The 24,401-nt window shown below is 40.4% G+C and overlaps 1 protein-coding gene across 1 annotated transcript in view; it reads right to left on the bottom strand.

Annotated features, from left to right (window-relative positions):
* The window catches only part of LOC125101596 (fibrocystin-like), a 269,137-nt gene that overhangs the window by 34,637 nt on the left and 210,099 nt on the right, over window positions 1-24,401 (bottom strand). The window contains 3 exon segments of the mRNA XM_047731988.1: window positions 5,692-5,820; window positions 11,859-11,924; window positions 22,887-23,082. Of these exon segments, the coding sequence (XP_047587944.1) occupies window positions 5,692-5,820; window positions 11,859-11,924; window positions 22,887-23,082 (391 nt within the window).

Below are 24,401 nucleotides of genomic sequence, written 5' to 3'. Positions count from 1 at the left end.
TTGCAAGACTCTTTGGTCTCATCCAAATGGGTCAAGGTCAGAATATTGAAAACTACTCAAGCTACAGGGATGTAACATAATACGTATTATATCTGATTTCTAATTGATTTTGCATATTTAAATCTTTGTTACATGTATCTTATCCTCAAGTAGTTATAATCTCAAGTAAGAAAAGGTAAATCAAACTAATAATGCTATGATTACAACATTCTGTAGCAATTCTCCCCCCAATATTACTTCCTGATTTATGATCATTTCACCTCATATCACCAACTTTAATGCCTTGTGATTTAACAAAGCAATGCGTTAAATATTGCCATCTTTGAACATCACACGGCTTTGATGAGCTTCTCTGCCATTTAAAATACCCAAGTATTGAAAAATCAGAACAAACAGAAGAACTATTATAAAGGAAAAACAGTATTCTCCCATTCATTTCTTCAAATAAGGACAGTTCAAAGTGATACAGAAAAAGGAACACAGTGAATAATATCACACACACACACACACACACACACACACAAACTGTGCTGGAGGCTATATGATATCATATCTGTACCCTTCAGAACAGAATCCTATCACTTGGAATTAAAACACATTTTCCTTTCATTACTCCAGCTCTGTGTGAAAAGGGTATCATCCTGTCATGGCTGAAATTCCTTCAGAGAAAGCACTGGAAGCATCGTATACAAATCCTCTCAGGTCATTTCAGGACAAAACATGAAGTACAGGTTAGCAGGACTGTTTCGCCCATTGACCGTTCATGCTTGCAAAAGTACAATTTGTATAATATGGCAGATAGAACTAGTTTCCACTCTGTAAGATGTCTAGAATGCATTTATACCAATTCTTTCATATTTAGGAGGCAAAGACAATCAGATATACTTGTTTATGGGAAGCAAAGTTATCATAAACTAAAATGCAAAGCAAATTCTTCATGATTACCTTAGCTTACTCCATATAATACCACTGAGAAGAATTTACAGCTCTTTCAAAATCCAATGTCTATAAAGACAGAACGCCTTGGAGGAAAATGGTACCATACTTAAGATAGTGATATCTTTTATTAGTACAGTAAAGTCCTGTTTTTATGGAATAGGATGGGTCTGAGGTCATTCCATAAAATTGATTTCCCAGAAAATGGAAATAGGCAATTTACCCTAAGAATTTTATTGAAAAATTATGCTATTCTATTTGAATAATGATGGGAATGTTCTACACGTTTCCTTTATTAATGAATTAAAATACACAAAACATCATAAAATTATATTAGAGGTTCAAAAGTATCACTTAAATCTTCTTTACCAGTCACTTTCATTTTGTAAAATCAGCAGTTCCATTAAAATCGTATTATGTAAAAATGGGTTTTTACTGTAATAATAGTTATTACCTATTTAGCTCCCAAGGATGTTGTGAAAATTAAATAATAAGCCATTGGAAAGCAAATACAAAGTGTCGCTAATACCAGAGGCCAACGGGGGCAGCCAGATGGAAAAATGAAGGAAAAGAGCACCTGATACATTAAAAATCACAGCTTTCATCTCTAATTCCATTACTGCCAATACTCTATGCAGTGGTCATGTGTACTGACATTATCTCATTTCATCTTTTTAACACCATGACATCCATATTAATTACAGCCCTCATTTTACAGATGAGGGTCAGAGAAGTTTAAACCTTGTCCAATGCCACACAATTGGTCAATGTCAAAATACAAATGTGAATCCAGGTTTATCCTAGTCAATAGCCTGTCCTCATCTCCCGAAGCATCACTAACTCCCCAATAGGTCTTTGTGTCTCTTAACGGCCCCTCAGATCCCTACTCCATTTTTCAAGGTCCTCTTCTGCCACAAGGCCATCTCTCTTCCATTCACCGGAGACATTTTGATTCAAAACACTTCTATTGCTGATTCCAGTTGTTTGTTGTATTATTATGTATCATGTGTTTTATTGACCCAGCTAAATCCCTAGCTATTCTAGGTCATGGTGTATCTGACTTGACTTTGGGGCCCCATGTCAGCAGCACCTGGTACAGTGCCTCAAACACTGTGAGTGTTCAGTAAACATTGGCTAAACGGAATTGGAAAGAACTGTTAACTTGAAATACAACTGCATTTGCTACCTGACGTAAAGCACATGCTTTTACTAAAGGCTTGTTACATCAGATACCTCTTTGGGAAGTTTCACCAGTTTCCTCAAGTATCTGTACCTAAAGGGGATGTGGTAAGATTGAATTCTTCCAGGATCTCACATATGCTAGGTACTCAATAAATAGCTGGGTTATTTTTTTCCTTTTTTAATTCCAAGTGAAGGAGACAATATGAACAATAAGTAGAGAAGTTTAAATCCTGTACAATATGTAATCTGATTTGGATGAATCAGAACAGGCAGGGATGATGGTGAGCTTAGTTTTGTTTTTGTTTTTGTTTTTGTTTTTAAATAACACTATAAAGAGGGCTCTGGAATTAAACTGATTTCTTGCCCCAGCCTCTTGATTTACTAGTTGGATGAAACTTAGGCAAGTTACTTAACCTCTCTGTGTCTCAGATTCCTCAACTATGAAACAGAGGACAACAGCAGGATTCACTCATAAACTGGTTGTGAGAATTAATTGTGAAAAACCATGTAGAACATGTAGAATGCAGGGCATACACCAACACTCAAATTATATCTGTTGCTATCATCATTAACAGCATCATCATAAAAATCTTAATTCGTAGGTATCTGCTCAAAGGAAAAGACAGTATTTTTCACAGACCTGCATAGTCTCACAGTTGTGCTATATCAGACCCATCAAACTCAAAAGATTTAACTCTAATATTAAATTGTGGGTGGCAGTACTGAGATTGTACACTTCACTCAAGCAGTATTTGTCTATTTTGGGCCACACTTGGGTGAACAAACTTACGTGATTCAATGAATGATTGAATGAGTGAGAATGAGTGAGAATCACTGAGAATGAGTGAAACCAGGAGAGCTAGGCAAAAGTCAAGAATACAAAACCACAAGTAGAAAGAGAAGGTGAATTTAACCTTAAGTCCATCAAAAGTCAAGATATCAGGGTTTGCCAAAAATCTGAAAGGAAAAGTAAGCCAGAAAAGCTCCTATATGAGACCCCAAACGGAACAGAACAACAGATTAAAATGTTGGCCACTGTAAGATCGCTTGTTGGAGTTAAAAGAGAGCATAATTATAAGAGAAGGGAAAAAAGGCAACAGAACAACAAGGAGTTCATCTATTACATATTATACATCCGTTTTCATTCACTTATCTTTCCATTTGGAAACCAGAAATAATGAACAATAACTGCATGGTTAAAAAATCTTAATGTCTCTGATTCTCGAAATAAGAAAGATACTTTACACAGCCAGTGCTTGGGCCTCTCCCCTCATGCCCCACTTTTTCCCAAAGCACTGATCTGTGCTATTTTATCTATCTAGTCTGTGCTACTTAAGAGCAGCTTCATGGAGAATTCAGGCCCATCTTATGAATGACCATGCACAAACAAAGGAAGCATAACAGACAATGCTGGGGGCTCCCCAAAGTCAGGATGATATAGTCAACTGCAGTGCCCAGCGAGATAGCTAAGACGACTCCTCTCTCAGCATAAAGGTCCCAAAGGATACAAAAAGCTTGGCAACCTTCAAAAGCTTCACTTGCTTCCTGCATGGGGTGGGGGGAAACAGCTTGCTCAGTGGGAAAAACCATAGCCCAGGGCCAATCCGCTGGCTACATTCATCAAAGAAATGGCTGAGACAGAACAGATTTTTCCCTTCCGTATGGGAATGACTCATGAGCTTGTTTATTCAAAAAGTTACATTCTCCATTGAAAGAGGTGGATGATAGGGGAGTTGGATGATAATAATAGTTGAAGTTCCTACTGGTCAGCCCACCCCCTCCTTGTCCCTCATCTCTCTCTGCACAGCTCTACCAGCACACCCCCATGCCCGGAGGTGCTTACTATGTTTTAATCATCCTGCCTTCATTTTTTTATCCTAAATAAAACAAGCAACACAACTACTCTTTTTCATTCCCTCTTCGTCCTTTCAGAAAGAGAATGCGTTTGATGGGTTAAGAATAAGGCCTTCGAGTCAGACTGCCTGGGTTAAAGTCCTGAGTGCTGAACTTCAAACTGCAGGAATCTGGGCAAGTGACTTACCTGTCCTAGGCCTCTGTTTCCTGGTCAGTAAAAATAGGCATGATGGGGGCACCTGGGTGGCTCAGTGGCCCAGCAACTGCCTTGGGATCCAGTCATGGTCTCAGGGTCCTGGGATCTCAGACTTCCCACCCACTGGGGGGCCTGCTCCTCCCTCTTCCCCTCCTCCCAGGTCAAGTGTGCGGTCAAATAAATAAATAAATAAAGCTCTAAAAAAAAAAAAAAAATGGGGGGGGGGCGCCTGGGTGGCTCAGTGGGTTAAGCCGCTGCCTTCGGCTCAGGTCATGATCTCAGAGTCCTGGGATCGAGCACCGCATCGGGCTCTCTGCTCAGCGGGGAGCCTGCTTCCTCCTCTCTCTCTGCCTGCCTCTCTGCCTGCTTGTGATCTCTCTGTCAAATAAATAAATAAAATCTTTAAAAAAAAAAATAGGGATGATAATATCACTTATATCACAAAGAAGTTCTTCTCAGGGTTGAATTATTTAACATGTGGAGAATCATTCCTGCCCTGTTGTTAGCTGTCAACGAACGTTCAATATTATCATTGTTAGCACTTTGCAGATGACCCAAAGTTCTTTTTCCAGTATTTTTTGAAATTCAATATTACCTTAGGAAGTTCAAACTGAGCCACAAATGAAATTAGGTTTTTTAGGGAGAATATATTTGTTCTTTGAAAAACATTTTCTTCTAAGGGTAGGGAGATTTTCTGGGAGTTTCAAGAACTTGCTCTTAAGAAATGAATTTTGGGGGCACCTGGCTGGCTCAGCTGGTGAAGTGAGTGACTTGATCTCAGGGTGGTGAGTTTGAGCCCCATGTTGGGTGTAGCAATTACTTAAAAAATAATAATAATAATAAAATAAAATCTTTAAGAAAGAAGAATTTTTTAAGTATGGGTGTGTGTTTCTGTTTATCTGAAGAAACATCTTCCTCCTTATGTGTCTATGTGGGAAGAGAGTGCCAGACAGATCATACATACATATATACATATGTACATAGACTTTTATTTTTCTGTTTAATTCATCCATTTCCCTTTCCATCATCTTTGAAAAATCATGGCAACAAAAGAACTTATTCATCATTTTTTCTGTATTTGAAAGATTCTATATTTAAAGTTTAAAAGTTCTATATTTAAAAGATTCACAAAAGGCAAAAGAAAAGAAACAATTTGCAAATTGCTTCTTTCCAAACACCTATGTCTTTCCAACATAAGGACACTAAAACTTTCTGCAAATCTGTTCTCTGCCACATAAGAAAAATATCCCATTAGTGAATTATTATAACTCCTTGTGGTATTGTGACTACCTATTCCACCCTTAATGAAGGTTAGCTGAGCTAATTTTTTCTGGATTTCATAGGATTATGAAATTCTTCACCTATAATAATTCAGAAAAGAAGGTTGTAGATGCAAGTGCCTACAAATAAGATTGCCCGTATTCTTTATTTGTACCATATATTTAAATGACAAATAATCCCCAACTGGATTGTCCTGGTTTAGTCTGTCTGTGATTATTTCATTTGCGTACTGTTTTACTCACTGGGTAAAATCAGGACGTCATCTCCAAGACCTGGAATGGTATGGTTGTGTCCTCCCCAGCCCTCTTCAATGCCTGTCCATGCTTCAGGAAGGGACCATTTAAAAGCTGACTCAGGTGCAGAGGTAGAAGCTACAAAACAAAAAGGAAAACAGCAAAGTAACTATGAAAATCTGGTTCACTATAATAACTTGCAAATTGTATCCTTATTTTAGGATATTGATGATATTTTTACCTCCCAAGATAGCTGCCTTTTGATATTTTATAACCTAAAAATCATTTTATCAGTGTAAAGCAAACAATTATTCAATCCTTTGATTACCTCCGCTTCTAGGAAAAACATGTTCTACTTTTGTTATTAAACATTTGTGCTTTGCTTGATGTAAATATGGCATATGTTTATCATGAAACATTTGAAAAATGCAAATATAGAAAGAAAAATAATAATAACAATAGCTTATAATCTCACTACCTAGAGATAACTGCCATTAACCTTTTATTTGCATTTCCTTCCAGAATTTCTCAGCATTTTTATATAATTGAGTTACATCATATATGCAATTTTATATTCACTTCTTTTTCTACTTAGCTTAGCCATTTTAATATGCATTTCCTAATGTTGTTAAAACTCTTTGTCAACATAATTTTAATGGCTACATAATATTCTATCATATCCTTAATGTTTGGTATTTAGGATCTTTCCACTCTCTTTTAAAATTATAAGTAATGCAGTGTTAAATATCTCTATACAAATCTTCCAGTAACAATGATTTCTTCTTAAAATAGAAACTCAATGTAATCACTGAGTCAAAAGGTATAATCTTCTCATAGCTCTTAATGCTTATCAAAGGCAAGAAAGTAATCTGGACACTTCTCACTGAAGTAATTTACATACAGTTCATATGTTCCAACTGGTTTTTATTGATTCTGTCACTGATGATCAAATGGCATTTCCTTTTCAACCAACCCACTGGCCTCTTCATCAGGAATTATAACATAAATCTAATAATTTCTAGTGGAAACAGCACAGTATCCATCACACACAACACCATGTTGAACTGCCCCTTGCACGTTCTTTTCTGGAGTTTGATCCCTAGCACAGAGACAGAGGACAGAGAGAGTCTCTCAAAAGAGGATGAAAAGATTCACAGATGACTCCAAACATTCTTTGAGTTTCAAGAGCTCAAACGATGTGGGATCTCACATGATTGGGGAGTGGAGGCAGAATCCCATCTATTATACTAATTTCACAAACAGAAACAATGAGTGCCTTCCCTACAAAAATCTCCTAAAAAGTAAGGATAGAGAAAGGAGCAAAATGACATTCTTGCCTGAAAGGAGCTAATATGGTTGTGTACGTTTCATATTGGGAGAATAGTACTCTAAAGGGAGTTTTAATGGTATCCAACAACAAAAGGAAGTGAGACCTTGCCAGGGGAGGCTTCCTGGAGAAGGAACATCTGAGCTACATTTTGAAGGCTTGGGAGCTATAAAAGTAAAGGGGACTGTGGTGAGGGTTTGTACTCCAGACAGAAGGATGATCATTAGTAATGGCAAGAAATAAGAGATTAAGTGGAGAGTCTTTAAGCAGTTTGTTGCTGAGCCACAGAGCTGGAAGGAGGCAAGTGATGAGGATGGAAAAATAATCAGAGAACCAGGTGTGATAGGTAACAAAGATGGAAAAGCCAAAGATGACCCCTGGGTTTCCAGCACATATGTGGTAATGGGCAGAGATGTCCATTAAGATAGACATCAATGAATTCAGTTTGGGCCATAAAGGATTTGAGGTATCTTTGAAAAGACCTCCAGGTGGAGATATACAGCAAGGAGGCATTAGATATGAATCTGAGGAATGGGAGAGAGCTCTGAGTCAAAGAGATGGATTTTGCGGTCATATTTGAAACTCTAAGGATGGTCGTGATAGCTCCAGAGGATGACAATGTGAAAAGAGAAAATGCCTGAGGTCAGAACCTTGAGGAGCACCCAGTTACTTTGTCTACAGGAACCTAACTCCCTCATAATCATGGTCTCGTTGGAGCCTGGGGATAACTGAAAACTGTAGATTATGGTCAAGTAGAAATCCTAGGCAATTTAATTAGCACAAAATAGACACCCCACCATGGGAATCAGGCATGGGCTTAGCACAAGTTTCACTCAGGAGCTTTATAAATATTTTACAAATAGCGAGATGAAAATACCTAGTTTTCTCCAAATTTTGCCTCCTTTCCAACACTATACTCTAAATATTCAGGTGGGAATGAGGTAGGGACTTTGTTGAAATGGCCACTAAGTAGCACCACAAAGACCAGAAAGAGATATCCTGATGCTCTATTTCCAGTGATATTTCAAAAGGGCAATGGCCAGGCTCTTCAAATCCGCGTACCAGGCTTAAAAACCTCTTTATATCACAGATGTTGGAAACAAATTCTTCACTTTGTCATTTTCACCCTTATTTATAAGGGGGCTGAAACTATCTTTAACTGAACAAACCAAATCTTAAAGTGACTATTCTAAGAGTTTTTATGAAGGAATTTGATCATTCTATACCATTCTGCCTTAAAATAAGAACATTTAATGGAGAAGAAAACATGTTTCAGTCTCTTATAAAGTTACCAGATTTCTATAATTAATATCCAGCTTCTGTATGGCTATCACTAATAGTGGGGAGAGAACAAGAAGCCTACAAGGGTTAAAGAAGAAGCAGAGATGTGCAAGGAGAACCAGGAGAGAGGAATGTCTTGGAAGCCTACAAAATAGAGCATGTCCAGAGGGCAGAAGTGATCTTAATAGTGAAGTTCTGATAAGAGAGTTAATAAGGAGTGACTATTAAATTCAGCAACCAGAGCCCAGATGATCCAGATGAGAGTGGCATCAGTGGAATGGTTGAGATGGGAACCAGTGTGATTACAATGGATTGAGGAATGCAGGGAAGGAAGGGATTGAGGAAGGGAAGACACTGGGTCAGACTGTCCCAAAATCTCACTGAGAAATGAACAGCCTTACGGATTTGAGATACAGGCTTTGATCTGTCTTCCCAGTCTTTAGATAAATGAGTCTTACCTTGAAACGGGATTCCACATATTTTGGTCAGGACCAGCATTTGTGAGGAAGCCTCACCTTGCTGTCCTCTACAGATCTGTCACTCAGCAACAGCTACGATTTAAGGTGGTCTCCAACTTGATATCTGAGCCAAATATTGTCCTCTCCACCTTGATCCTTCATCCACCCAGGTTTTTATGGCTCTGCATCAAGAGACTAGTCTTTTGAGAAGCTTGCAGCAGAGATATCAACTAGAGGAAGACTCAGAATTCATGAATTTTGGTTTGTTTTGTTCTAAATGAGAGGCACTGACCAGAAGGAACTAGTAAAGGAGAGATCAGTGACACAAGACCGAATCATTTATTGATGGGACAAAGTTCAGAAGATGCTGAAAAGGATGAGTTGACTTCAAAAAGAAGAAGGGCTGACAGATGCTCAGAAACCTGAGGAAAAGAAATAAACTTAGATCTATGGGGAAAGGATGGCAAATTTAAGAAGAGATTATCTGAGCATCATAGCCTCATATGACTATGTGCCATATTTCCAGCTAGTTCCCCCTGAAAAGACAACATCGACAAGGTAAAGGCTCTTCAGAAATATTTTTATCTTCTCCAAAAGTGGGTTGCCTTGCCCATTTTCCCCTCTCCCATTTTTTATAAAGCCTTATGCACATTGAGAGGAAACCAGGACAAACACATTGTTGGAAGAATATGAACCACCTGCACTGGGGTGTTCAGAAACCTGGATATCCTCTTGACTCAAATTAGCATAAATCCTCACCACAAACCCACTAAGCATCCATCCAACAACCTACATCACCACCACCTCCTCTGCTTCTCCTCAACACTGGACCGTATATACCCTAATTTCTGCTGGTTCTGAAGTTTCCTGTGTGCAATAGAAATTGCACACAGTGTCCAGCACCATCTTGTACACTCAGCACCATCTTGTACACACTACAATTGATTCAACTAGGAGACTGTCTGCAACAGAACACCCTAACCCCAAATGTCTCATCTGCATTACACACTCATACTGAATCTCTGAGTGGGTTAACATATAGCTAGAACTCCATTAATCATTCCACTGTTGTTTTGCCAAAGAATTTTTTAAAAAGATTTTATTTATTTGACACAGAGAGATCGCAAGTAGGCAGAGAGGCAGGCAGAGAGAGGAGGGGAAGCAGGCTCTCCGCTGAGCAGAGAGCCCGATGTGGGGCTCAATCCCAGGACCCTGAAGTCCTTAACCCACTGAACCACCCAGGTACCCCCGTCAAAGAATTTTTGATACTGAATAACTTTTCTGTTTTTCATAGAACTTTTAATTAAGCAAAATACACACTCACATTTAAATGTTGACATTAGCACATATGTCCCCCATGGGAATCAAGGAATGTCTCAAAAGCATATTAGTATTTGAAATATCTTTCTGATGAATGGTAATGTATGAATTCTGTATCTCAATTTATTGTGTTCTGTTGCAAATTTTATCAGCTTAGGAAAACTGACTATATACAATTAATTTGACTCTAAGGCATAAATTAATATGTGCCCCAAAAGGTACTTTGAACATCTTAGAGTTTATATGGTATAGCAGAATGAAACCAGGCTGAGTTGGGTAACCTGAGCTCTCATCCAAGTTCAACCACTGACTAGGTGTGACTAAGTAAACTATAGAATCTCTAGGCTTCTGTTTTCTTATTTGTAAAATAAGGCAATTGGATAGGATAGCCTGTATAATATTATACATTCTTATTAATATTCTATTAATATTCTATAACTCCATGAGTTTTTCTGTTTATTGAGCATGTTGTAATTGATAGGCCAAATGAAACATCTTCCAGTTAAACTGACACCTGCTAACAAGCCCAGGAGGCTGGCCACACACAGTCTCCTTCCAGAGAGTCCTGAATGCAAAAATCTTCCTACTAAGTCCTGAGTGGCATGGCACCTTGACTATACAGCTCACTGAATGAGGACTGGCCATCCATAAATAATGCAGCATCCTCTGAGGGGAACTGGCATGAGAATTACCCCCAACCGATATATCCTCTACAAATGCCAACTGACCCAACCAACTGGACATTTGAACACAGAACTGTCAGAGAAGAGAGAAGTGCAAGATACTTTTCTTGGGAGCAGTTATTTTAAAGGAGATCTATTCATTGATTATTTAGTTTGTCATTTAATCGACATCCCCGTGTGACCATAAGGCCCCATGGAGTCAAACATCATTACTCATTGTATCCTCTTGCATCTTGCACGAGAGGCCCTCAATAAATAATGCATCATGAGCCATCTGAAAGAAAGGAGAGATAAAGGACAGGGGACATAAAGAACAAAATGTATGGTAGCCCAGAAACAGTTCTGAAAACAAAGAACCATGTTCTTCCCAGTGCAGTAAGCATGGAGTAGTAGCCATCGGTACATCCAGTTTCTAGTTTTAGTCTAGCACCTTTCCTTCATTTACGTATTAATTTAAATGGAGCAGTTAGATCATTTTCTGATTAACATGGGCTCTGCTCTGACATAACACAAAAATGCCACTGGAAATCAAAGGAAAACTTGGCCTTTGGAAAGATTTGTCCCTGACGCCAATGCATAGTTAAATTGGCTCAGGATAAACAAAAACAAACCATGAAATGCATTAGAAGGTGCCTAGGAGTCTTTTAGTCATTGAGAATTTGGCTTTTATGAGTTAGAGAGATTTCACAGAGCCATCTGACTTTTGGGAAGGATTTGTTTACCCTGATGTCCTGAAATTACTGGGAACAATTAAAGTTTTGAGAGACCCTGAATTTTTCTTTCCATTTGGTAGAGGCCTAATGGCCCATGTGCATATCTGGACTTCTGTGTGCACATATGGTCCATAATTTATGAAATGTGCTTATTTACATGTTTTAATTCATACTTCCCGATGTTTTGAAATGCACCCTTCTTATATCTTTCTTTGAAATGCAGACACATAGTTCAGCTATAGGGTGACACAATAGGGAGTTGTTAGGCATGATAGCATTAGGGCTGTTCCCTACCTGCTTATAAACAATTTGATGGAAGCAATCTATAGAACTATTATTGGAGGGAATTCAGCTGTACCAGGCACTTCTATTCGGTGGGTGGGTTAATACTCACCTGAAATAGTTGGAGGCACCCCTTCCTTCACCTGGACAGTCACTTGAATGTGGCCTTCACCTGAAACTGAATACAAAAAGCCACAACTTGGATGGGATGCAAAGAGCATCTTAATACAGAAGATAATTGTGTGTGATAAAGATGGCTTTATGCTAAATTCCCCCCAACCTAACTAAATTTTCAAAATAAAAAAAATGAAGTCCTTGTTAGTTAGTCTAACAATTGATTTCCAACATTTAATTTTGATTGCTTTTATTTGATTAAACTTAATTGCAGTGAGGGCTCCAAGAGAATTGGCACATAAATAATTGGGGGGGAAACCCTTTAGCCATATGTTCTTTGGAGGCCAACATTGGTCAGCAGAGCCCACCTCTTATCCTATTTCCTCTCCATCATTTTGAAGGCTTAGCTTTTAGAATTCATGTGTTTTTCAATAGAGTTCAGATCACCCATGAAATGTATTTGCTTTACCTTTATCCAAACAAATTGTCCTTTTAATGAAGGCTTTCTTCCACCACCACCACCACCACCACCCCTCCCCCCGCGCTTTCTCCTCCATCTTCAAAACCAACTGAGCACATTTAAAAGGGCTGGGGTTCATTAATTTTAAGTGTTCGATAAATTAGTGGAAATAATCAAAAGGCCTGATTCTTTCTGATAATGACAATTTGATGTCAGTATAAACCAGTAGATTAAGCTGGGAACATATGCTCCTTTACCAAGAGAGGCTGCTATAATTAAATAGTGAATGCATCTACAAGGTGCTCTCACGCCTGATTAATTAGTAATCAGGTGCGCCATCTCCACTTTTCAGCAACACCTTGTCTCTTATTGGTTAATTACCTTTCTGCCTTATCAGATGTCATGTGAGCCAACACCTCTCACTACTGGAGGGCCCAATGCTGTAGCCTTAAGGACTTGTCAAACTCATGTTCTCCATTTGCCTTTCCATGGAACCTAAACCTTTTCCTCCATCACAAGATGGAGTAGACAAGATCATTTTTTTCTAATTACAAGGGATAAGCTTCTAAATATTATAAAAAAAATAACAATATTATTACACATCATCTCCAAAGGGATCCATGATGAGAACTCCCCTATTCCTCTATTCTTATTTTGATGATTACTATCATATAATCTTTTCCCATTATAAAAAGTGGCTTTCCCTTACACTGTGCATATTTTGAGACCAGGTTCAATGATCAACATGTTCTCTATCTGTTTACTTTATCATGACTTCTGAGGCTTCATTATATTGTTTCTCATTCCTGTTGCATATTTTATCTACTTTTCCGTCTCAAGTAAATAAATAAATATAATGCCAGAAGCCCAGCGTTTCATCTCTTTTTTTTTTTTCTACGATGTCTAATTTACCTGTTTGTGCTCATACTGATATTGGAGATATTTATCCCAAGCTTGCTTTCAACTTAGCAAATATTTATCAAGCGCCAAATTTGGTAAATTTCAGATTGCATCAGTCGTGAGCTCTGTCCCTAAATCTTGGAGGGAGGGACTTTTCTCATATACCTTAAGGACACAGGACCTTGCTAGACATATAGACACTTACTATACATGAACTAATCTAGAAATCCTAAATTTATAGGGCTCTATTCAGAATACCCAGTACTTAACTGATAATTTCAACCAATTGAGCAAATAGAGGCAGGAAATAACCCTTTTAAAGGAACCAAAAGAAAAAATAATAAAATGGGCTCAACTGAAAAGAAAAGATGACATCTAAAAACATGCAAAAGGCTAGCAATGGAGCCCTCTTCCATATGAGACAGGAATAAAATATTGTAATAGAATCAAACTCTAAAGAAGGTAAATTAGAAAAAAAAATTCCATGAATCATTTGGAAAGGGTTATTAGTTCATTTAAAGATTTTATATAAATCATCCTTGTTAAGAGCAGCTTCCAAGTAATGGTAGACTTCACTACATCTGTGCCCTCTTCCTTAAGACAGAACCCCTGGAGTAAAGAAAGTTAAAACATAAAGTCACATGTGATGAAGTCTTTTTCAAAACCACTGTAGTCAATTTATAATGTCTCGTGCATTATAGCTATCATGGTGATGATTAACCCAGATACTGAAAAGGCTAACCCCACCACATCCAACCCCCATAACAAACTGTTCCACTTGCCCTTCTATTGAGGAAGCCACTTCACCCAGGCCCTGTTCTTGGTCAACCAAGGCCTCCTCATCAAGGTGCTGTCACATCTGTTATAACTCTACACCAATGGCTTCTGAACCGCGTGGGCACTGATCTTGTTCAGCCTCTACACATGCACAGATGTCTCCCACCTCCTGGAGAGCCTCTTCCCCAAAACATACATTGAAAGCTACTGTTCCTTTTATTAAAGCAAGTGTGAGAATACCATTCAATATGAGAAAAGGAGTAATTTTGGTATCCAGAGAAATGGAGAAAAGTTACCAAAGACAGGAAAGACTGAAAGAGTCTATTTCCTTCACCACCACTTATACATAGCCCTCTGCAGGCTGGTTCTGAGATGTGAGGGCGGGTCAGAGGGCTGTTCTTCCCACACACCATTTCCACACCCTCAGAGTGGAGCCTTGGAGAAACAGAGGGAAGAATGCAGGTGCTGAATGAAGTCAGTTAATGTTAAGCAAGGTCTAGTGTCCAACACCCTGGGTTTGAATCCTGAGTCTTCCAGTTCCTTGATGTGGGCAACCAACAAGCTCTTCATCATTTCTGAAACTCACCTCCTTCCTGTGAGAAATGGAAATAGTTGTCCTGTCTACCTCATAGCATGATTGGGAAGAAAAGATGAGATAATCCCTCTAACATGCTTAGCACAGTGCTTGGCACAGAAATGCTAGGCGTTACCTACACCGTTATTATGGCATGCTCCTTATTCTAGCAGCCAGTCAACAAAACCCAAGAAATATGCTTCTACTCTTTTTACTCTTTTTTACAGCTGTACCTAATCATGATGGGCCACGGTATTCAGAGTTGGAAGCAACTTAACCAGATCTGCTAAAGTTTGCTAAGTGCTTTGACTCTATAAAAGACAGTGTAAATGTTAAGCGTCAGTTCCCATTTGGACAAACACAAAGAGGGATGAAAATCATTTGAGCATAAAGGTATTGACTCAGGAAGAGTTTAAAAGCCTTACATGAGCTGTGATATTATACATATGTCTTCTCAGTGCTTATGATTTCTGAGTGTGTGTTTGTAATATGAGAGTGGTTAATCTACTTTGTTTATAAATGGAGCCTCATTGCAGTTGATCCTTCCCAGGTTGTAAGAGTATGTGGTTGGTCCTCAAAAAGAAAAGAAGCCTTTGGGTCAATTTCAGTCAAATTATTCTGATGGCTGCTATATGACGTAAGGTTGCTATAAACACAGAGAGCTAGGAAAAAGCAACAAATGTGCCACGGAGGAAAAAGAGTTACTCAGCCAAATATGATACCAGTGTCTTCCAGAAATTTGTATTGTACCTAGCCTGTTTGGTCCTCACTAGGGCACTAGGGAAGAGAAAAATCAATCCTCCCCTTGAGTAGGATTCTCTCTTGCAGTTTTGAAGGAAGAATTAAGTACCTTTCTATATATAAAAAAAAAAAAAAAAAAAAAAAAAAAAAAAACAGGTGGCATCTCGACTCCTTTCCTATTTCATTCTTCACCCATATTCCCATTTGCACTTCACCATATCCGGACCTCTCATTCAATTCACATTTACACAGTGTGTCAGCCATTGGCTACAAATGGAAAGAATCTGAAACAGCGACTCCAATCTGTGTCTGTGGATTTTTCCCACTCTCTCCCTGCGTCAAGCCTTCTCTCTCGGTCTCTGTCTGCCTTGGACCCAGGTTCCTGCTCTGTCTTCATGAGCCAGTTATTGGCTTTGGTCCCCTCTCTCTGCATTGCCACTTAGTTTGCCCTATCTTCTATGTCTACTGCTTCTCTCAGATCTGTCTCACACACCTGTACACTCCTGCTCTGTTTCTCCCTCCCTGTCCAGTGAACTTGATCTCACTCCCCAGAAATCAGCCTTTTTCACATGGCCATTGAGAATTACTTGTCAGCCAGTCCCTGGGCAGTAATGCTTGATTCGCAGGGCCATACTTCCATCCGATTCCAGCTTCGCAGCGGCAGCCACAGAGCCAGCTTGACCCTGGTAACACAAGACCTTTCAAAGTCCTTCACAGAAGCATTACATGAAAATCCTGTGATCATCTTTTAGTCTTTCAGTATCCTCACTAACATTCATTCATGGAAGGGTATAAATTTTTTTTTGAGGTATAAGAATTATGAATTTATTCAAGGCACTGACAACTATACCTACATTAACTTCAGTCCTGAGAGTTCATTAAACCTTCTTAATGAACTCAGAAAACAGTAATGACTGTTATTCTGACTCAGGGATGTTGGCCCCACTTGCACTTCCTGTGAAAAGTGGGGCATCTGTGCAGATCGATACAACCAAAACTTCCAAGGGAGTGGCCAGGGAACAAGCATTCCAGTTGTTTGTCCAGGAGACACATTTAAAAAGCCCCAAATTGAGGAATTTTACAACTTCTTTCAAGAATGTGGTTTGTTGGGGCGCCTGGGTGGCTCAGTGGGTTAAGCCGCTGCCTTCGGCTCAGGTCATGATCTCAGGGTCCTGGGATCGAGTCCCGCATCGGGCTCTCTGCTCGGCAGGGAGCCTGCTTCCCTCTCTCTCTCTCTGCCTGCCTCTCTGTCTACTTGTGATCTCTGTCAAATCAATAAATAAAATCTTTAAAAAAAAAAAAAAAAAGAATGTGGTTTGTTCCATAAGAGACTCTTAATCTCACAAAACAAACTGAGGGTTGCCGGGGGCGGGGGGTGGGAGAGGGTGGTGGGGTTATGGACATTGGGGAAGATATGTGCTATGGTGAGTGCTGTGAAGTGTGTAAACCTGGTGATTCACAGACCTGTACCCCTGGGGCTAATAATACATTATATGTCAATTAAAAAAAAAGAATGTGGTTTGTTAATGGAATATTACGCAGCCATCAGAAAGGATGAATACCCAGCATTGACATGGGTGGAACTGGAGGACATTATGCTAAGTGAAATAAATCAGGCAGAGAAAGACAATTATCATATGGTTTCATTCATATGTGGAACATAAGAAATAGTACAGAGAACCACAGGGCAAGGGAGGGAAAACTAAAGGGGGAGAAATCAGAGAGGAAGACAAACCATGAGACAAAAAAACAAACAAAGAGAATGTAGTTTGTTCTCGTGGGCAGGTGTTCTTAGCAAGTGAGGAAAGAGATCCAGATTTTAAAAAAAAGAGAGATCCCTGAGTTCACACTTCTTACTTTTCATCAACTACACCAAAACCTTGCAGACCACGTTTTATTCCCAACATATACACTGGGAGGTGATGATTTTAGTGCCATTAATGCTTTATTTTTATAGCTATGGATGCTAATGTATTTTAGAAAAAGCAACTAGGTCATTAAACCCATGATTTTATGGATATTATTGCTTACAAAGAAGTTAGGTTTTAAAAATAAGATGCCGTGGGAATTGATTTAAGAAAAATCTTAGGTAAATAATAGAACAGGAGGCATAGCAGGTGATAAGGGGTAAAGCTGGTATTCAAATATCTAAAGTTTAGGAAGCACAGAGCCTTCAATAAGCCCAAGTTTTTTCCATAAATGGAAGGAAGAAGAACTGGTTTACAAGGGTATATACATAAGGGTTTTTACAAGGGTATATACATTTGGATTTAAGCAAGCCAAAACACCAGTATACTAGAAAAAGTACTGAGCGAAGGTCAGAAAGGCTGAGTCTGAATGCTGGTTGTACCCCCTAATGCTCTACATGAAGTAGGGTCGGCGTCAACATCATTCAGAATTACCTCCTTAAGCAGGGTGCTTCCTAGAAAAAATATTTGATCCTGACTTCTAAGTTTTCCTTCCTTCCTTCTTTCCCTTTCTTCTTTATTTCCTTCCTTTTCCTTGCGGGAGAGAAATTGCTTGCCACCAAGAGGTACAATTCTTTTTCCCATCGCCAGTTCCTGTTCCATTCTATCTTTGCCATAAAGTTTAGCGCAGTTCCCCAAAGTCAATCCTCTATATTCCTGACAAAAATCCTTGGGGATCTTTGGGGAACGAGTTTTCTATAAGAATGTAAATTAATTTATTAACTAGAATGCTATGGATTGCCTTAGAGGGCCTCAGCATGGGAATGGCGGCAGAGTTTCGAAGGATTATGATTCTGCTCTTCTTATCAAACCCTCCCCGAATGCTCGGGGCAGCCGGTTGAGTCCTCTCTCCTGCACAGATGCTAGCAGAATTCCTTCCCCGAGTAGCTGACCGGGTCTTCTGGACCAGCCGAACGTCAGAAGGCTGGAGGCAGCAGCCTGCCTTGACTCCATGCCCTGAGCGCTTTGGAGAAAAAGAGAACCCGCAGGCAGGACCTGAGAGCTCCTGGCGGCAAACTCAGGAAAGAGCTCCTTGTTCCCAGGATGTCCCAGGTTAACAGCATCTTTTCCGGGCCTTCTGTGTGACGCGACCTGACTTCTTGCAGACAATGAAGTCCATCTGTCCCTCTATCTATGGCCCTCTTGCCCTCGTGGAAGACGGCCCCGGCTTCTGGCCAAACAGCCTGCCTTTATCTTGGTGACGGGGCCATTTGGAGACAGGCACTGGCCAGCCTGGCTAGACGCGTCTTTTTTACCCCCAGTCGGATCACAAGAAGGTGGTGGGCAGGAGCCTCCGCGCCTCGCAGGCGTTCCCTCAGCTGCCGCCTCGCACAATATCCCGGCTTGGCCGCGTCTCCACAGTGCGAGCGGGGCAGTGTGAACCCGGGAGGGCAACCATGAATGGCCCGGCATCTGACATGAATTTATCACCGGCTGCTGGTTGGGTGAAGGAGAAAGCTCGGGGAAGGGGCTTGGGTGTTTAATGCCCCCTGCCACAGCCCAACAGTTTGCCCTCAAGAGCCTTTTCCCGATATAAAAGGACAGGGTCAAAAGTAAGTTGACCCCTGACAGAATGTACAATTATTAGGGGAGGACTGTGCACGAGCAGCTGCTGGAACCCCACTGGCTCCCCATCGGGCTTCCAAGAGTCAGAATATGAATAATCAACTCAAGATTGTTTCCTCCACCCCATCAACCCCCATCACCGTCCCCCTCCCCAACCTTCTCCTCCTGTGTTGGGCAAGTCCTATTATCTTCCTACAGGAAGGAGCAGAGCCCTCACTGGCAGCTGCAATAATTGTGTTCCTATTGTGATGAAGACCTCCTCCCAGCCACCCCCCTACAAGTGGCCATTGTGAGGGGAGAGTCAGTGATTATACGCTCCGCCTGATGCTTTGGGGGACCCAGCTGCCTGAGTGCTGACACACGAGCGTGCGTGCGGACGTCCAGGGAGGGGGCCGTTGGAAGTGGAGGCAAGAGGTGGGGGGATCCCGCGTCTGTGAGACGGGACCCGGACACACCAGACCTTTTTCATAAGTCAAGCCCAGAACAAATGAGGCTTTATCAGGCCCCAGTGATGAGGGGGTCTCATCTCCCTTTGAAGTGGGGCTGTGCATGGGGCCCAGCAGCTTTTCCTCCTTTGGACCAAGCAAACATCCTTCTTTTGATATGCTACATGCTCATTATCTCTGCCCCATTTAATGATTTTTGATTGAAGGGTGGCGGCTGGGATGCCGAGAAGATCGTTAGAGAGGCTCCATCCAGCCAAGCCTGCAAGAAAGGCTTTCCTTGTGCCTGGGCCTAAATTTGGAATTTCTTAACAGTGTGCGCTTGTTCTTAGAGGCAGATAAGGGCTGAGCGTGAAATTCTTAATTAAGCAATAAATAGAGAGTGGGGTGTCAGCAGATGTAGCCAGTAGCCATGGCAACAGGAATCACATGGGCAAGAGAGCTGAGACTAGATGTAGGCCTCAGGCCTGGGCCTGACTGACAGCTGAAGAATCCTACAAAGCTTGTAAACCAGATTAATTAGCTGACTAATTATTTCATAGCGTTAATGTAACTAAAAAATAAAAATAGTTAACCATGAACTGAAACATCCCTGGAAAAAAAAAAAAAAAACAACCCAGCAGGGAAAGAGGCAGTGAGTGGGGATGGCAGAGGCAGAAGCCGCCACCAGTTAATCGAATTGCGTAAACAGAAAAATGGGCTCGCTGGATTTGACTCCGACTCAGAAAATATAAAAGAACACTTGTCCTGCAGTCTTGCCCATTCCCCAGCATGGCATAGAAAGTTACAGGGTGGAACTGGCACTCGTAATCACTTCTCACATCAAACGCTACTCCTCCTGGGTCAAAGGAGAGCACAGGAGTCCTTAGCTGTGGTCGGCTCTGCTGGTGGCTTCTTAGGCAAAATTCTCAGGGGCTTCCAAAAGGCAACCTGAACCAATCTCCTTAAAAGATATTTTTTAATGAGCGAGGTGATCTTATTCTGTGGGCAACAATTGCTTCAGTAGTATTACATTTCGGTCATGGAAACCATGTATCATATATGTCATGTTATCACGAATCTCGGATATCTTACAAAATCCAGTCAAGGAAAATAGAAGGAGACCCTTTTGGAAAGGTTAGAACATGCACGTTAAGTTCAAGGCATGTGACGTTGTTCATCTTCTGAGGGGGCAAAAACAACAGATCTAGAGAAATAATCTACTGGGAATCCGTGCAATAAAGTAACAGGGCATACTAATCCCATTTGAAGATATTTCAGGGTTTTGTACCACAGTTCCGAGATAAGTAGGTATTCTTAACCTTGTGGTAGAGATGAAGCCATTGAGGCATGGAACATTTATAATTCCATGCCTCAGGTGAAAAAGCCAGCCAGCCTCCGATTAAAACCTAAACCTTAAGCTCTGGCCATGAGCTTCCCAAAAGAACCTGCATCCCAGAATGACATTTGCTAAACAAAGAAACAAACAAAAAAGTCAAAACTTGCTTTGGTAGAGAAGAGGAATACTCTCAAAACATATTATATGTATAGGATTTTTTTCTTTGTCGCTGGGGATCAGTGAGAAGTTTTCTCTCACAACCCTACCTAGCATCCCCCTCACACACACACCCAATTTGGTCAGTGATCAATGATTATTTAGTGGGCAGCACACTCTAGTGGGGAGATCCAGAGCCAGGAGCTAGAATGCCTGGGTTCTGATTTTTTTTTTCCTCCTCAGCTGGGTCTAAGATTAGTCAAGTATCTTCAATCCCACACAAAGTAGCCAAATGGAGGAAACAGAGTTAATTGTGATTTTGTTTGATACTTCCTATCCTGGGGGATGTGGTAAGGTTGCAAACAAACAATACAAAAAAGACGGTCCACTTAGAAGTGGTCAACAAATTAATGAAACACAGCCAATTACCAGTGAAGCGACACTCTGAACAAAAAGCCAGCCAGTAATAGGAGAAGAGTCTCTCCATCCCCCATCCCTGAAAGTCTGGCAGGAAAGTCAATGGCTCTGAAACAGGTCAAGCAGTCTCCCTATGATAAAAATGAAACTTCTGTATACACAGCTCTCCCCATTTTTTTTTTTTAATCTCAGGACTATGTCCACATAGATTGTGAGGTCTTGACTTATGTTCTTTTCTTAGAATAAATGTATTTTATGTAAATTACCTTAGTAGCAAATTTATAAAGTCACATGGTCAAAAAAAAAAAACAATTAAGTGAAAGTAACAAACTAATCAATATGTAGAATGCAGGGCAGAGAGCTAGAACTCAACGGCTGGGGTCCAGTTGGGGTACCCACTGCAACAACCTCACTATCATAACGACATTATGAGCCTTCCCAGTGATGTTGTAAACCTGACACAGAGGATATCCAAAATCATAACCAAATCTACCCAGTCCAACACAACTGCATGGGACACTACCATCGAGGAGCAGTGCAAGCCTCAGTTTCCCCTGAATCCTCACATCCTCACCGTACCAGTCCAGGAATGAGCCACCCACCTACCCCATTCACTCAGATACTGGAGACACAAATTACCTCAGAAGCCAGTACATGGAGCACTGGGAATGGTCTTAAGGAAGAAGGGTCTCCAAGTTCATTAAACAGCCAACCAACCCTCTGATTTCCTGGTCCTTTTCCAACTCCTCTTATCTAAAGGCAGAGATTGTAGGGCATTCTGATACAAAGAATGATTTCAATTAATAAAGGCTATCTGCCTAATAAAAATGTTGTATACTGAAAAGTGCATCTATATCATATATATATATATGCTCATCTATACCTACAGATGTACATATATATATATAAATACACAAATTTAGATAGATATGCATTTCTACCATATATGTGTGTAAATAGTATAAAGTATAAAGAGTATAACTTGCTATTAATTCAATAAATAATGATAACAAAGGGGAGGAAAATCTGTAGCTGTATGACTCGATTTTTTTTCTTTATGTGACAAATGTTCCTTTACCATGCTTAGCTCATGCAGCCATTTAAGTCAGGTTGCAGTTCATGAACGAAATCAGACCAATGGGCAAGACAGGCTCTTCACAAGCAGGCCAAGTAATAGGAGAACAATTTGAAATTAAAATTTTGTTCTAGAATATATATCAAGTGAGCAGTCAGAGTTAATGACACCTCTTGGTTTTTTACCTAATAGCTGCATTTGGCTCTAGCAGCAAAAACAGTCTCAGGATCTCTGTCCATCCTGAGTTTTTACAATTTTAGGTTTCAATTGTGGTTGATCAAGTCAGAAATAAAATTTGAATGGTACCATTCAGTGCAAATAAAATATAAAACAATCCATTTGGCAAAGACTCAGCAATACCAGGGAATTACCATATTCTCCTCTCCAGTATTATTAAAATTTCATAATTGCAGGGCTCCAGTGTGGATCAGGCTCAGGCAACATATGGCTGGCACAAGGGAGAGTTACAAGGAACTCAGGACAACTGCCCAGGCAGTCTGATTTCAGAGCCCAACCATTTAACCGTAAACACACCTCTCCCCTTCAGGTCCTCACCACTTCATAGCACAAATGTTTGGAAAGAGTGAATGGTGGCTTCCAACTACTCAAGTTTCTCATCCAATTATACTTACCCAGATAGGTGAGTTGCCTCAAGTGGGTATTGAAGAACCAGTCACAACCTTGGTCCCAACCGGGTGATGGCAGAGATGGAAGGGACCGCCCCACCTGATTCCCACACCTTATGAGGATGTCAGGGTAAGGCCACAGGACCGTGTGCACCAGCAGGAGGTAGTTCCCAGGAATAAAGCTGCCAAACGTTGCTGAGTACTTGAAGTGAGAGAACAAAACAATAATTCTCATTGAGTAAAGAAAGCTTTTGCCAGAAAAGAGCTACAAAGAATGTAGATGGAGTACTTTAGAAATATGGCAGTCCACACCAGACTACTCTTCTTGCAGGAAATGGGCTTACTAAATCCACTCCCTGATAAATTCATAACCACACTTCCAGAATCATAGAATGTGAGGACTCAAAGACTCCATTGGTTTCTCTTGTTTAACAACCTCAAGTAACAGAGGAGAAAACCCAGACGAGTAAGTTGACTTGTCCCAGTTCAAGCAGCTAGGAGGGCCAGAGCCAGATCTAAAATTCTTTTTCCATTTTTTCCCATAATTCAAAGAGGCAGGCAATGACAGGAGGTCCATCCACTTGTAACAGTAATAGCAGCACTGTTGGAGCATTGGTTACATGCCCAAGTTCTATTCATATCGAAGCATCCATCCTCCAAAGACTCCTTGTGATTGTTACTATTACTGCCCCAATTTTACAGACAAGGAAGCTGAGGCAGGCGGAAGTTCAGTAACTTGCCCCACACCACAAAGCAGGGGAGTACTGAGCCAAGGCAGACACTAAGGTCTCCACCTCTACTGTCATCATTCTGATGACTTCACCTTACAAAAATTCCCCCAAATTCTCATAGGAACCTCAAGGGAAGGAAAGAACTCTCCTTTCTGAGAAGGGTAGTTGAGAGGGTCAAGGGAGCTTCTGCCTTGGAACTATATCACACTTAAGACCCGCTCACATGACTTTAAGGAAAATGTGAAGGAAGAAAGAAACGAGTTAAAAGGAAAAGGAGAAGCTTGAAGAAATCCACTGGCTTGTCTTTTTTTTTTTTTCCCCAGAAAATGCACCCACTTTCCACATGGCTGTTCCTATCTTCACAGCCCCTAACCATTCGACTCCTTCAACCAACTCCAATGAAGGTCCAGACCTTTATTTGCAAGTTAATCTTTGACCACAAGGTGGCAGTATGCAATGTAAAAATGATTTGTTAAGACCTTTTTTCTGGCTACAAACACTTTTCTAAGGGGTAAGTTGGTCCTTAACCCACAGTCTAATAATGTAATTCTATAGAATGCTTAGAAGGTATTTTTCATTGTATTAGTAAATTAAAATTTCAGGCAGAACCACTGTGTTATTCAAAACAAGATTCAAACAGTCTAAAATTTTCAAGTTAAAAAAATTAAAATAAACATCATATCTTATATTCAGATACATTCGTCGGGCCAAAACATTGTGGCAGTTTTCTTTATCAGCACCAGAAGGTGCTAATTCCTGCAAATTGCTATTTCACAGGTGGAAAGATAAG

Source organism: Lutra lutra, chromosome 6, assembly GCF_902655055.1.
Source record: "Lutra lutra chromosome 6, mLutLut1.2, whole genome shotgun sequence".
Lineage (NCBI taxonomy): Eukaryota > Metazoa > Chordata > Mammalia > Carnivora > Mustelidae > Lutra > Lutra lutra.
Note: the sequence above shows the minus strand (reverse complement) of the source record. Positions and strands in the feature narration are given on the sequence as shown.